Here is a 13,084-nt window from a genome sequence, read left to right as displayed (position 1 = left end):
GCTGCCTGCTCAACTGAAATGTAATTCGCTGTAGGTCTGAGGCACTCTCACTCATGTAGTGTACAAACTGTAATCTGCTTGCTTACTTTATATTTAGACTTGACACAGTGGTAGTATTCTATTACAGCTTTCCATTCAAGGGGGTTTGCATTCACCCGTGTCAACTTTAACTTAAAAACACTCCATTAACAGTCACTGCAGATCAGGCAATACCTCACGAGCTACATCCAAATGAATGGAAACCACCTCTAAAGTAAAGCATTTTAAACATGTGTTGAATATATATTTGGTTTCTCAGCACATGTAGCTGCAATCTACACCCAAACACTCAAATCCATAAGACATTTTCAGCAGCACACAGTCATAAATTCTCTACAATCTTCTTAGAATAAAGGACAACACATTTAATTTAATGTTTTGGAGGGTTTAGGCATCACACATCTAATAAAGTTCAGTTTTATATCTGTACAGGTTCATAGCTGATGTCTGAGTAGTTGGGCCAATATCTAAATATTATATTTTTGTGCTGCTGTAACACTGGTACACAGTAACAACAAGTTCAAAACAGTTCAAGGCATATGTTTTCCTGTTGTGGCATATTGATTGTAGTATAATACACAAACAGCAAAATATAACAGACACAGTCAGCAGTGCATTGATTGGGCTCCGCCTTTGAGTGCAACAGAAGAAGAGAGAGCGGTCTCTTTATGTTTCAGTTTATTCAGTGGCTCATACACAGGCACTCCAGTTGACAAAGGCAACAGTCACTCAAGCCGGCAAAAACCTGGGAATATATGTGCTTGCCTTAGCTTGTGTATGTTTTGTGTGCGGGTTTGGCACTGCGTGTCTACAGTAGTGCATCCAGGTCCAGCTCTGGTAGAGGCTCCTTCCAATAGGAAAAACTACTGTAGTCAGGACAGTCAAGAACAGAGGATGTCCTGCCCTCAGCAGAAAGCAAAGGGAAGAAATGCTCCACCAACTCACTGAGGTGGCTGTACCTGCAAAACATGAAGGATTATAAAAACACAAATGAGAACACCATTAATATTTATATATGGAAGGTGAGGGGTCTAAAAAAAATGTCCACATTAAAGATTACAGGCATGTTCTGAAAGCTGTGCTCCTGCATGGAGAATTATCGTGTTAGTCATTTAAACTTCAATTATAGGTTTAAAAAAATATATAACATCTTGAATTGTTGATATTTCTTTTTTTTTTTTAAACAAGAGTGCTTAAAATCAGCTGTAATGTAAAATCAGATGTGTACTCCTTGTCATAAGCCAGAGAAATATCATCAGATGCATCATAACTCTAGTTCTTAAGCAGTCCATGGAAGAAGAGAGTATGTACTGAGAAAACTATCACACCGAAAGAGCAAAAAAATTGAAAAATAATTTAAGAAATGCCAAAGGATTTTTAACCACTGGACATCAATCCACAGATGGGTTATAATAACAAACCCAGATCACTGCTATACACAGATGTTTGGTTTTATTTACTTTTTAGCCTGTATTTTTTAGCCTTGTTCTTTTTAGTTTAAGCTCCTCATCCCCTAAAGAGCATAACCTATGCTTTTTAACTATTGCTTGATTTGTATGGTCTAATAAAACATGTGTAAAGTGTCCTATATCTACACATTTTGTTTCCCTTTTAAAAAGAAAACAGTATTGCTTTTCAGCAATGTAATTTCCCATCACTTGTCTCCTGCATACTTACGAAGACTTGTTGCCTTTAGTCTTCTCCTGGATGAGCTCTCCTTTTGGGTTGACGGTAAATATCCTGGTTTCAGGCACTCCAACCTGCTTATAGGCATATGCATCCTGTAAAAGTCCAGGCAGCAACAGACAGGAGTTTAAGGTTAATCTTCTCTTAACCTCTGCAGCATTTATGTGCGCCAAACTGTGCCATTGGAGCACAAATCAATAATTATAAATCATTATCCAATGTTTTATTCATTTCCACAAGCAACACTTTATTACTATATTTCTCATAATTTAATTCTACATGTGTTGCAATGATATATAAACACAGTCTTGTGCCAGGGGTTAAAATAACTGCCAGACAAACAGCTTAATACCTGGGAAACTTAAAATAAATGGAAAACTTCAAATACACTTGATGGTTCGATGCACGGCTGTGGTAAAAGCAGCCCCGTAGCATTGCTCACATTAGTCCTGTTGCCGAAAGCTGCGTAGAAAGGCTGTCTGTGTGGGCTGAACAAGTCCCTGATGTCACCGAGGCAGGCGACTTTAAAGACCTCCGGCTTCTTCTCAATCACCTCTCTGCACACATGGTTTACAGTTAAAATACACATCTGTTCAACTGATTGTCCCTTTCATACATTTTTTGTCTTTGGCAATAGCTGAGCATTGGCAATTTGGCCACTAGGGGTCAGCAGTACATTAAAATACAATTTTATTTTCATTTTTAAACAGCTTCATCCTACATCTCTTTTCTGTTTAACAGTTCAGTACGAATATGTGGTACCTGTGCAGTGCTGAAAAAAGGCTGCTGGGAGCCAGCAGTACGGGGCCCTTGGGCAGGACGGTACCTTTGTCATTGACCCACTGCAGATAGTCTTTGGTAATAGCAGCCATACCTATAGCTCGTGCTGAACAATACAGGAACTTGTAGCCATTTCTGCAAAGAAAGCGACAGTGATATAAATTTTTACTTTAATGTGGGAACAATTTATCTACAGTGCTTAAAAATGTATTAGACTACAAGGCAATGTAAGGTTCATGTCACAGCTGCCCTATATTAACCTTATTGGTAATCTCCAAAATTATTTTTGTACGTTTCTGTAATGTTTAAACTACAGGTACGATATTAAATATCATAATATTCAATTTAACATACTTGTGTATTTTGTGATAGAGTTTGGCGATGCCTTTGTGCGTCCAGTCTTTTCCAAACTGAGGTAGGATATGACCGAGAGCGTCAGACCTGCAGGAGACCAAAATTGAAGACTGCTCAAAATGCAAAAGAATGAGGCTGATTAAAAAAAGAAAAACAGACAGATGGAGTCTGCTGTAAATCTTTTTGGGGAATAGTGTATATTAATTTGTGCCCATAGCTGTTTGTTAATCTAAGACACTATAATTTTGCATGAAATCGTGTTTGTTCTTACTTGGTGATGGTGCCGTCTATGTCAGATATGATCACACGATCGTCCCAGTTCCACAGGTAGATAGCAGCCTCACAGCGACAGGTGCCCTGGTATTGTGTGGTCACACTGAACACCACCTTGTTAGCTCCTTCATGCAGGTTTAAATGCTCCTGGGTATGGGGAGGACAGTTAAATACATCCTAACATAAACTGATTGTGATACATAAGAATTTATCGAGGTGCATGAACATTTGTGCAAATTTATCTCCTACTATTTGTTTAGACGTCAGACGTAATGATTTGCGGTACATCTGGCTGATAGACTGAGCCGTGTTGAGGGCTTCTGTTGAAAGACTGGAAGAAATGACAGCCGTTCGCCCAAGGCCCGCTGCCTCATCACTGTCCACATCATCCAATGTCGCTCTGAAGAAACAATATTAAAATGTCGTGTCTAATTTGTTTGGCAATGGACTGTTTGCGAAGAGTTGGAGGCTGTTTTACAGACAACGACCCTTTGACTGCTTTGAGTCTATAAAAATGTTAAAAACTAGAGAACATGTACTGAAGCTTTGGATAGCTGTCAGCCACATTTAACAACACAAAGAAAAAGCACTCGTCTTGTTGCTACAGTTTATAGATAGTTCTTTTAAAATTTGTGACTTGAGAATAAAATCTGATACTAGAAAGAGAAGGCCACAGAAGACAAAAACATTTTTTTATGCCTAGCACAACAAAGACAACTCTGGAAGATATTTTGCAACAATGATAGTTACTGTAATTAAAGGTGTCTTACTTTACTGTGGAAGAAACACTTGCCAGTGGCTCCTCTCGCTCCTCCTTTGAGTTTTTCTGCTGGGAAAAACAAAACAAACCAACCAACATTGGCATCATTTTATCCGAGCTGATGTTGGCTGAAAAGGCTGCGTCCTCACAAGATTTAATTTCTGCAGGTCCAGTGTGTTTTCTTCTGGGTACACTGTCAAAACCTAATAAATAACGACTGTGATGAGTTCCTGAGCATCTACCTGGCTGCTGTCCATGTCTCTCCTTCTCCAGGAAAACCACCAGCGTCCAGATTTTTTGGGCATCTTGTCTTTCACCAGTCGCTCTATTGTACTCTATGGAAAAAAAAAGACAACAAATATATTCCCCCTGTTGTGATTATCTTTTTATACATAAAATATAAAAATTGTACCAGAATATAAAGGAAGCTTCTTTAGGTAACATTTTTGTGGTTTAGTTTTAATACAATAAAATACCTTTGGTAGGTTTTTCTGAAAGGACATCATTGACAAAACCATTGGAGCAGCCACTGCCCAGTTGTAATAGCTGTGAGAAAAGAAAGAAAAACAGCTGATGAAGAGTCATGGATATAAACCTGTTGGAGTAATAACATAGTGGTGACTTTAGAAATACATTATTATATACTTTTTAGAATCATACTTGGAGTTTATGCAGATGACAAGACTTGGATCCTCAATGATTCCTGGATTCTTGGCAAAATCCTGATATGTCACAAGGTGCTCCATAAACTTTTCTGAAGTAAGAAGGAATGCAGGAAATACTTTAACTTCAGCGGCAGACACTCTGCAGGCATCAGCATAAGTTTAACCACACTCACCTTTCGTGATCTTGCTGGTGTTGCCTTCTCGTCCGCAAAGGGACATGCTGACGTCCATGTTGTAGGAGGTGTTATCTGACAGATACTCGGTGCCACTGTCCATTGCCCCACTGCCCACTGACTGAGGCGACTGGCTTCCTGAACGGGAGCCCTGCTCTGCCCCGTTCTGAAACGCTCCCTCTCCCTCACTTCAGGAAACACAGGGATTTTAGGTAATTTAACTACACCTAATCAATACTCGAGCACAACTGCTGGATGATTGTATGTTCTTTCAATTTCAAACATTAGTTTATCATTTTCAATGATGAAGATTGGAACAGCGAGCTCAGTTAAAATAACTAAGTAACCTTAATGTGACATCTCACCTTTTGGGGAAATAACGTGCGGCCACCTCCGGGTCCAGCGTGGTCAGATCATCCAGGTAAATATCTGTTGGTCCTAGGTGGTGATTACGTTTACCTGTGACCAGTTGATACATTAACACTGATACACTGTAGACTGAGTACAAAATGAGGATGGAGTAATACCTAAAACAGCAGGAATGCTTAAAGAAAGGCTTCACCTTTTATCTTATCCTGTTGCTCTGCTTTAGAAGATGCTGCCGATGCCTCTGCAGCGGGCAGGCTGACCCCAGTATCTGTCGCTCCTGCTGGCCCCTCACTCCCTCTGGGTTCACCGTTCTCTTCCCCTCCCTCAGAGAAAGGATCGATTCCACTGTCACCCTCATTCACAGGAGGGCTACTGCTGTAACTCTGCTCACTTTGGTCAGGTAACGCTCCCTGATGTTGTGCATTAGAGGATTTTGGATTACTTGGACTTGTTTCTAGGTCCGTGTGGTCTTTAATGAGTTGTTTTTGTGCATTGCTTGGTGTGGCCACTTTGACCACACTACTTTCCTTTTCAGGGCTAACTGGGCTAACAACAGTCAGTGTGCTACCTTTGTTAGTAAGGGAATCGGTGCATTTACTGACTGAATTAGAAGACAAGTCTCTGTTGGGCTCCTGTTCCATTGCAGCCTCAGAAGCATGAGGCATATCCATCGATAAGGCACAAGACTTGAAGACGTCACTGGAGGCAGACATGGAAATGTGAGTGTTTTCTTTGGTTAAAGCAATGGTTTGCTTGTTGCGTCCGTCTAAATCGAGCGCGTGAGTCAGAGGTTGTGGTTTCACCACAGTGACGCTGCCCACAGTCCCACAGCTAATCACAGGATCGTAGCTCATGTCAAAGGAGTCTTGTCTTTTAATGGCGCGGAAATGAAAATTGTCTGAAGAAGAACCACCCTGTGAATCCACAGCCGTCTTCTCTGGTTGACACAGCTACGAGAGGGAGAGCAGGATAAGAAATATGACACAGGCAGTCAGTAATGACAACACAGGTACGCAGAAGATAGTACACTTTTGCATGTGTAAGCATATGTTGCCCTACCGTGGGAAAGCCTCCCCAGTTCCACTGCATCTGAGGACCAGCTGACTCTTGAGTTTTAACCATGAGTTCAGAGTCGCTCTTAGGAGAAGACGAGCGACTGAAGAACACACTGCAGCAAAGTACAAAGACAGAGGAGAAGGATCATAATTGCAGAGACAGAAAAAAGTGATGATATAACAAGCCACTGATGCAAACAAATGAATATGATTAGTCAGTTAATAGACTTGTCTCACTTTTCTGAAGGTGACTGCTCTCCATCTGAATGTGGATGAGTCTCTCTGGTCTGGGTGGCCCCAGGATCCTCATTTGCCTCCTCAGACAATGAATAGTACACCGATTTACTTGAAAACACAGACACACACACACACACTTAACATAAAATACTGTTTCATCTTAAACCATCATTACAGCTCCACTAGACTGTTGTTTTAGACAAATATTGGGCTACATTACTCCCTCGGGCCGCTTGCATTGACAGTTCTACTGAAATTCATCATTGCAGCTCTATGGAGTTTCCAGCTGCTTTGTGCTCATTATTTTGTTCTGGCAGGTTTGGTCCTGCACACAATGTTTAAAGATGGATGACACGTTTAAATTCCATATCAGGTTTAACAAAACATGCTAATGTCAAGCAACAATAAAACCTCCTTCGAGCATGCCGTCTTAAACCCACGATTAGAAACTTGCTACACAAAGAATAATTGCATTTTTTTAACCTGTTTCGAGAGACAAAATAGAAACTACCAGATGCAGAATGAATCCATAGAGAAGAGAAGTGTTCAACAGTAAATTAACATTTAAGCTAATACGAGTCATCTTTCAGCTGAAGTTGGAGAAGTCTCTTTACCAAAAGCATCTCAAGGATTAACCTTTATAAACCATAACCATTAAGTTCTAACAGACTCAAATTTATATTTACAAAAAAAGGCATCTTAAAGAGTGAATTCTTCTGAAAGATATACCACATTTTATTTTATTTTTTTCTGATGACTTACCTGAGTTGCAATTTTGTGGCAAGCTCCTCTGAAGGAGTACAGTTTTGTTGAGCATGATCACTTTCTCTCTCATCCGATGAGGAGCTGACCTCTTCTTTGAGGTGAGATTCGGAGCGCATGCGTTTCCGCCGCCGTTTCTTCTTGCGGGAACAGGACCCGGTTAAGGAGGAGCCCTCAGTGGTCTCCTCCATTTCATCTAGGACCTCAAGAGGTATTGGCGAGGTGCACAGATGGGCTGGCACCTGAGACAGAAATAAATAAACAATCGAATAAACTTAAAATGAATATAAAAGACAGCAAACATTTAAAAAAACAAACAAACATAATTTGGCGGTCACCTCCATATTTTCATTTTCCTCCACAAAAAAAGCTTCTCCATTGTCACCCAGCTTCATGTGCAGATCCACAGATTCTCCATTTATCTCAATGTCCACCTATAGTCACAGTAAACAACGGGCTCATCACAGGGACAACAGGAAGTCAATCATGCTGAAATTGAAATGACACAAATATTCCAAAACACTAACAATTTTCTCCTTGGAGCGCAGCACGCCGAGCTTGCCGAAGCGGACGTGAAATGGGGAACACTGGAAAGACCCATCGGGCTGTCGCACTACGACGACATCAATCCCTCCTGTGAGGGTGGCGGGGTTGAGGCCGCGGTACAGCTCCTTTACCGTCACAAACACCGTCTCTGCTAGCTGGTTCACAATATTCATGGTTTGGGACTAACAAAAAGGAAAAAACAAAAAGGAAGAAGTGAGAACCAGGGAGACCATGTGTCACATCACACCACAAAAATAAATAAAAAAGTGTCGACTCTGCAATTTGAATTGTCTGTGGTCTGCACTTGGACCATTAATTCTTGTTTTGTTTAACATTTTCAGCAGCAAGTATAGCAGGCAAAAGCCAGTACAGTCATACGTCCTATAGGCATTAAAATAATTAAATGACAAAGATAAAATTCATATTCAACCTGTAATATATCATCCATTTGCACATATGTTACATTGCTAGCTGATAAAAAACACGTAGTTAAATGTAAGTTAACTGTCGTAATTAACTGGGTAAAGTTTGCCAAGAAATGCCAAGGAGCGAAGACTGAGAAGCGACCGTCTGAGATGGGTTAAAAGGACACTTCCAAACAATTCCTATTCCATCATTCTTCAGTGGGAAAGATTATTCACAAGTGGAAAACAAAGAGAGTTGCCAGTCTTGCCAGAAGTGGGCATCCAAGGAAATCCCCCCAAAAAGGTCAGATCATGCAATGATCAGAGAAACTAAAAAAAAACCCCAATAGCTTCATTTTCATTTTCGCCACTTTCACTTCAGACTCTGCAGGGCTCTGTTAGCATGTTAAATATTAAGATTCATGACAGTACAGTTAGAAAAAGACTAAACAAGTATGACTTGTTTGGAAGGGTTGCAAGAAGAAAGCCTCTTCTAGGCAAAAACAAACATGGCAGCACAAATTATGTTTGCAAAGTTGTATCTGAACAAGTGACAAAGCTTCTGGAACAATGTCCTTTGGACAGATTAGACCAAAGTGGAGATGTTTGCCTATAATGCACAGCACCATGTTTGGTGAAAACCAAACATAGCATATCAGCACAGACACCCTGACACCAACTGTCAACTGATTTTGGGCTTTCCTTGCAAACAGGATTTGGACACTTGGATTTGGATGACCATGAACTCCTCTGTGTACCAATATATTCCCATGTCAAATGAGCCCGAGCTCACCAAGAAATCTACAACAAAATGAAAAGAATCAATGGTGCAGTCAAAGCACAGAACTCAACCTGATGCTTAGGAGAGCGAAATTATTGCTGTAAAGAGGAGAGGGCCAAAGCCTTTTCACATGTGAGAAACTGATAAAGAACAGAAAATGATTACTTCAAGTCACTGGTACTAAACAGGGTTCAGTAAGCTACTGGATCATGGTGCATACGTAGCTTTACACACACTGCTTCTGCACTGCTGAATAAATAATGACACTGTGTTATATTTTATGTTTTGTTGTTGTTTATCTGAGGATGTATTTACCTCATTTTAAGCCCCAATAAAGACTTATATATTTCCCAAACCTTAGAACTGAAAGAGGGTTTACTTTCTTTTTATCATGACTGTAAGCAAATATCACGGTAACATTTCTATGTGTAGTCATGATGGTCACAAGTAAAAACCCATTATACGTGATTTTCTCTGCAACAGGTTCTAACGTGTTTGAAAATAACAGGAAAGGAATCCAAACTTTGTCAAGATCTACTTAAACAGCTCTGACTTCGTTTCTGCCTCCATCAACATCGCTGTTTTGGGAAATTGGCTTCTGTGGGATCTGTAAACAGGACTTCTACCTGAATTGGTCTTACAAGCCCTAGTGATGTTAATACAGTACATCTTCAAAGAAAGACATCAAAGCCTGTTGACGTCTTTTTCCCCCTCGTTTTAATAGGTAATCCCTGAAGTGCCGTATTTGATCCTGTGGCAAAGTAATAACGTAATAAAACGAAGGGCAAAAGTCGCACTTGGGGAAAAAAAACTAAAGAAAATGCCAAGCTAAGTTAATACAGCTTGTGATGCTTTTAATGTTAACTTAAAGTAACAGAAATGGTCGAGATGTGTGAGGATCCATCCATAATATTATCAAAAATCCCCCCAAACAGACTTTTTCTATGATTTTAACACTAAGAAGCGAAAAAATAACAGACAAAAAAAATCAACAGAACACCCATTTATCATGTAGCAAACCGCTGCACCTGTCTATTACCCATCTAAATTTCACATTATGCTAATCTCATGTCTTACCCACAGAGAAGGATGCAGACGGCCCCTCAACACCAGGCTGTGTTTCCCGGATCTCCTGTCTGCCATACGGCACCGCAAGAATCACTTTTCCAACAGCAGAAACTAAGAAACTTTGCCAAGACACTTTACCTCCATGTCCACCTGAGCAACCTGTCAGCTATGATCCCCCAGAGTGCTCGCCTTTCTCTTGAGGTCGCTAACCGCCCCACATTTGTCAGGCTACATTATTTTAACTGTGCAGCTACAAAAGTGTGAACAGTCGATTAGAACTAGCTAAGTGGAATCAGAACCTCCGCTTCTACCACTAATCATCAGCGATGACAGCAATCAAGTCCTCTCAGTTCTGAAGTTGAAAGCAAAAATATGGCAATCTGTGAGAGAGTCCCAGTATATTCACTCACACTATTGCTTCCTCTATCTAATACAATTTTCACAAGCGCACACTAAAACACACACACACTGAATTCATACTTCCCCACTAGCTGTGCACATGACAGCCAGACCAGCACTTTCTAAAAGGGTCGGACAGGCTATTCACAGACGCGTGGCATAAAACGGCTCACGCGCGTGAACTGCTCGGCCACACAGTTTCTGGGAATGACCACAGCTCTCTGGCCCATCAGAGATGAGGGCACTCTCCAGCAGCCATGCTCTGACAGCACTGGAAAGCCCTTCACAATCCTAGCTCACTTTGGAAGAACTCAAGCAAACGACTTGCAAATCTGAATGGAAAACACTGCCTGTTCTCCCTATGGAGGGAAAGAGGTAGGCCTAAGGGAAAAAAGATGACTCTCCACCGTATGAGAATGTGTTCTAATATGTGCTACGCCCATCTTTGCACATTTTGTTTTCTGGAGGGTAGGTTTTGTACAAGTTAATATCTCAAAACTGAAACTGCCATCACATAGTGAGGAAAAAGGTTAAAGGTGCTATACATGGGTCAAGTACCTGATCTGCAATTCACAGTGCTTCTTATTCATTCGTAAGCTTCCTATACTCATCCCTTAAGTGAAAGACTGTATATTTCAAAGAATCACTGTCGTTAATGCCTAATTACTGAGGAATAACTTACCTTAAAGTAAATGTCATCTATCATCACGCCCATTGATTCCATTCACAGAAACTCATCAGTTCATAAAACCCCATGGTTAGTTTAATGTCTTAGTTTGTTTCTCATACTTGCAAAACCACAGCCGTTCACAAATGATTTCATCAGTTTTCCATCAGTTTGTTCTTTCTTTTGCTTTTACTGACCTTTGCTACCTCTAAGGCGCAGACATCGAAGTTGCCTCACCCTATCGCACATTAGCCTAACACACGTGTCATCTTTTCTATTCAGCGTTGCATAAAAAAATGCTGTGAAAGATCCATTACGTCAGATTTTATGATTGCATAATATTAGCACCATCCGAGATTCGCTCAAATCAGTCACCCACGGGGAACATTAACATATTACGCAAATAGTTGAATGCTTTCGACCGCGAGTTACTTTTGTAAACCAACAAACGATTTTAAAGACGCTCTTGCTGAGTTTGTATTACTGACTTGTGTATATATTTAGTTAGATGGAGGTACACCCCTAAGTCAAACAACTTCCGCAAAGGTGTCTGGTACAGTCCAGCCAATAGCCACTCAAACTATTGAGAAAACACGTTTCCTCACACTTCAAACGCGCTAAAAATAAAAGGACCTTACACGTACTCTTAGCCTTACTGTGAAGTACTTCACCCACCTTCACTTAACTTGACCGGGAATTTAGCGCTGAACCATCTTTAGGACTTATCTTGTGAAGCGATGTGTCTCAGTTTCACAGCACAAAACAGTTTTACAAACTCACTAAATAACTCTGCTCCACTGGCTGTTTGACATCTTCTTTGACAGCTACGTGTATTACAGAGGCTTCATTCCTTCTCACTTCTTTAGAAGTAAGGTTTTAAAGGCAGTAGCTTACCCTTCGTGTTGCCTTTTAGATTGACAAGCCATCCATCCATCCATCCTTCTTCCTGCACAAGTGCGCCTGCGCATGCACGACCAAGCCAACAAACAGCCAATGAGAAAGCTGGAAAAGAAAACATGACCCGCCTCCAATTTTGAATAGTAAACTGGATGGATGGATGGATGGATGGCATCAGCGTTGGATGTATTCACTGGGGATTTCAGTTGTCAGTGTAATAATAAATGAACATTTATTGTATGTACAGTAATTTATCAAAGCGATGGAATCTGTAAATAGTCTTTTGTTATCTTGCTGCTTAATGGCAAACGTTGATTTTAGATATTGATTGACAAAAACTCGAAAATCAGTCTCACAAAGTGTCAAAGCCTTGGAAACTGTACAAATTTTGACCCGAATCCATTATGAAATGTTACGTTTATATAGTTAGTGATAATAAATCATCTGAGCAGTTGCAGGAAAAGGTCTAAAGCTATGTAGCCTAAATACTTCTCTTAAGGTTCACATAACTGCTACTTTCCTGAAGTTAAGGACCTGAAAAGTACAGGATTGAAAAGATTATGCCGGTAATATGTTTATATATATATATATATATAGATAGATATACATATTTTTAAGCATATGCTGGGGATAGTTTCCAACCCTCTACCGATAAGCAGCTAAGAAAAAGGACAGATGACTGTTTCAAAAGTTATATTTTAAGATAAACTACAATTAATTAATTAACTTTAATGTTTGTTATTGACATCTTCATAAATGTACAATGTGAATCAACACGATCCATACGTGGCTTTTTAACATTTCAGAGATCATGACTACACTGGTCCAGCAGAGGACATTGATGGACCTGCACTGAGATTCATTAACCTGCCTCACTCTGCTTGAAATCATTCATATCTTCAAGCTTTACAATGATCAGTCTGTAATTTTTATCCTAAATACAGAAATTAATACCTTATATACACAGATTAAAAATGAAAAGATTACAAAAACAAATGAAAGTAGATTATGTGATGTTGATAAATTCCCCAAAGTAGATAATACATGTAAATGCAGAATATTGTTATTTTAGTAACACTTGGTAGCACTACCCTACTAAGCCCCTTTTTGTATTATATTCCACTTTTTAAATAGCATTCTATTGTATTTTATTTTGATTATTACTTTAA

At 39.9% G+C, this 13,084-nt stretch overlaps 1 protein-coding gene across 6 annotated transcripts; it reads right to left on the bottom strand.

Annotated features, from left to right (window-relative positions):
- Positions 1–53: 53 nt before the first annotated feature.
- zgc:123305 lies at positions 54–11,999 on the bottom strand. Of its 6 annotated transcripts, none has more exons than XM_005918575.2 (20): positions 11,913–11,999; positions 7,681–7,881; positions 7,492–7,587; positions 7,154–7,395; positions 6,392–6,499; positions 6,159–6,267; positions 5,293–6,049; positions 5,096–5,189; positions 4,731–4,918; positions 4,553–4,646; positions 4,369–4,438; positions 4,135–4,227; positions 3,903–3,961; positions 3,382–3,532; positions 3,131–3,279; positions 2,860–2,946; positions 2,488–2,640; positions 2,168–2,282; positions 1,717–1,820; positions 54–998 (listed from the first exon to the last, which is right to left on the bottom strand). In XM_005918575.2, exons 2-20 carry the CDS (start codon positions 7,870–7,872, stop codon positions 848–850), a joined length of 3,012 nt encoding a protein of 1,003 aa, XP_005918637.1. In that variant the 5' UTR covers positions 7,873–7,881; positions 11,913–11,999; the 3' UTR covers positions 54–847. The 6 variants fall into 6 exon arrangements, with proteins under 6 accessions (XP_005918637.1, XP_005918639.1, XP_005918635.1 ...); XM_005918577.3 differs by having other exon boundaries at positions 11,799–11,918; XM_005918573.3 differs by lacking the exon at positions 11,913–11,999 and adding an exon at positions 11,034–11,906.
- Positions 12,000–13,084: the final 1,085 nt, after the last annotated feature.

This window comes from Haplochromis burtoni, unplaced genomic scaffold, assembly GCF_018398535.1.
Source record: "Haplochromis burtoni strain Fernald_Lab_line unplaced genomic scaffold, NCSU_Asbu1 Contig_32, whole genome shotgun sequence".
Classification (NCBI taxonomy): domain Eukaryota; kingdom Metazoa; phylum Chordata; class Actinopteri; order Cichliformes; family Cichlidae; genus Haplochromis; species Haplochromis burtoni.
The sequence above is the reverse complement of the archived record's forward strand: the minus strand, read 5'-3'. Positions and strand labels throughout refer to the sequence as shown.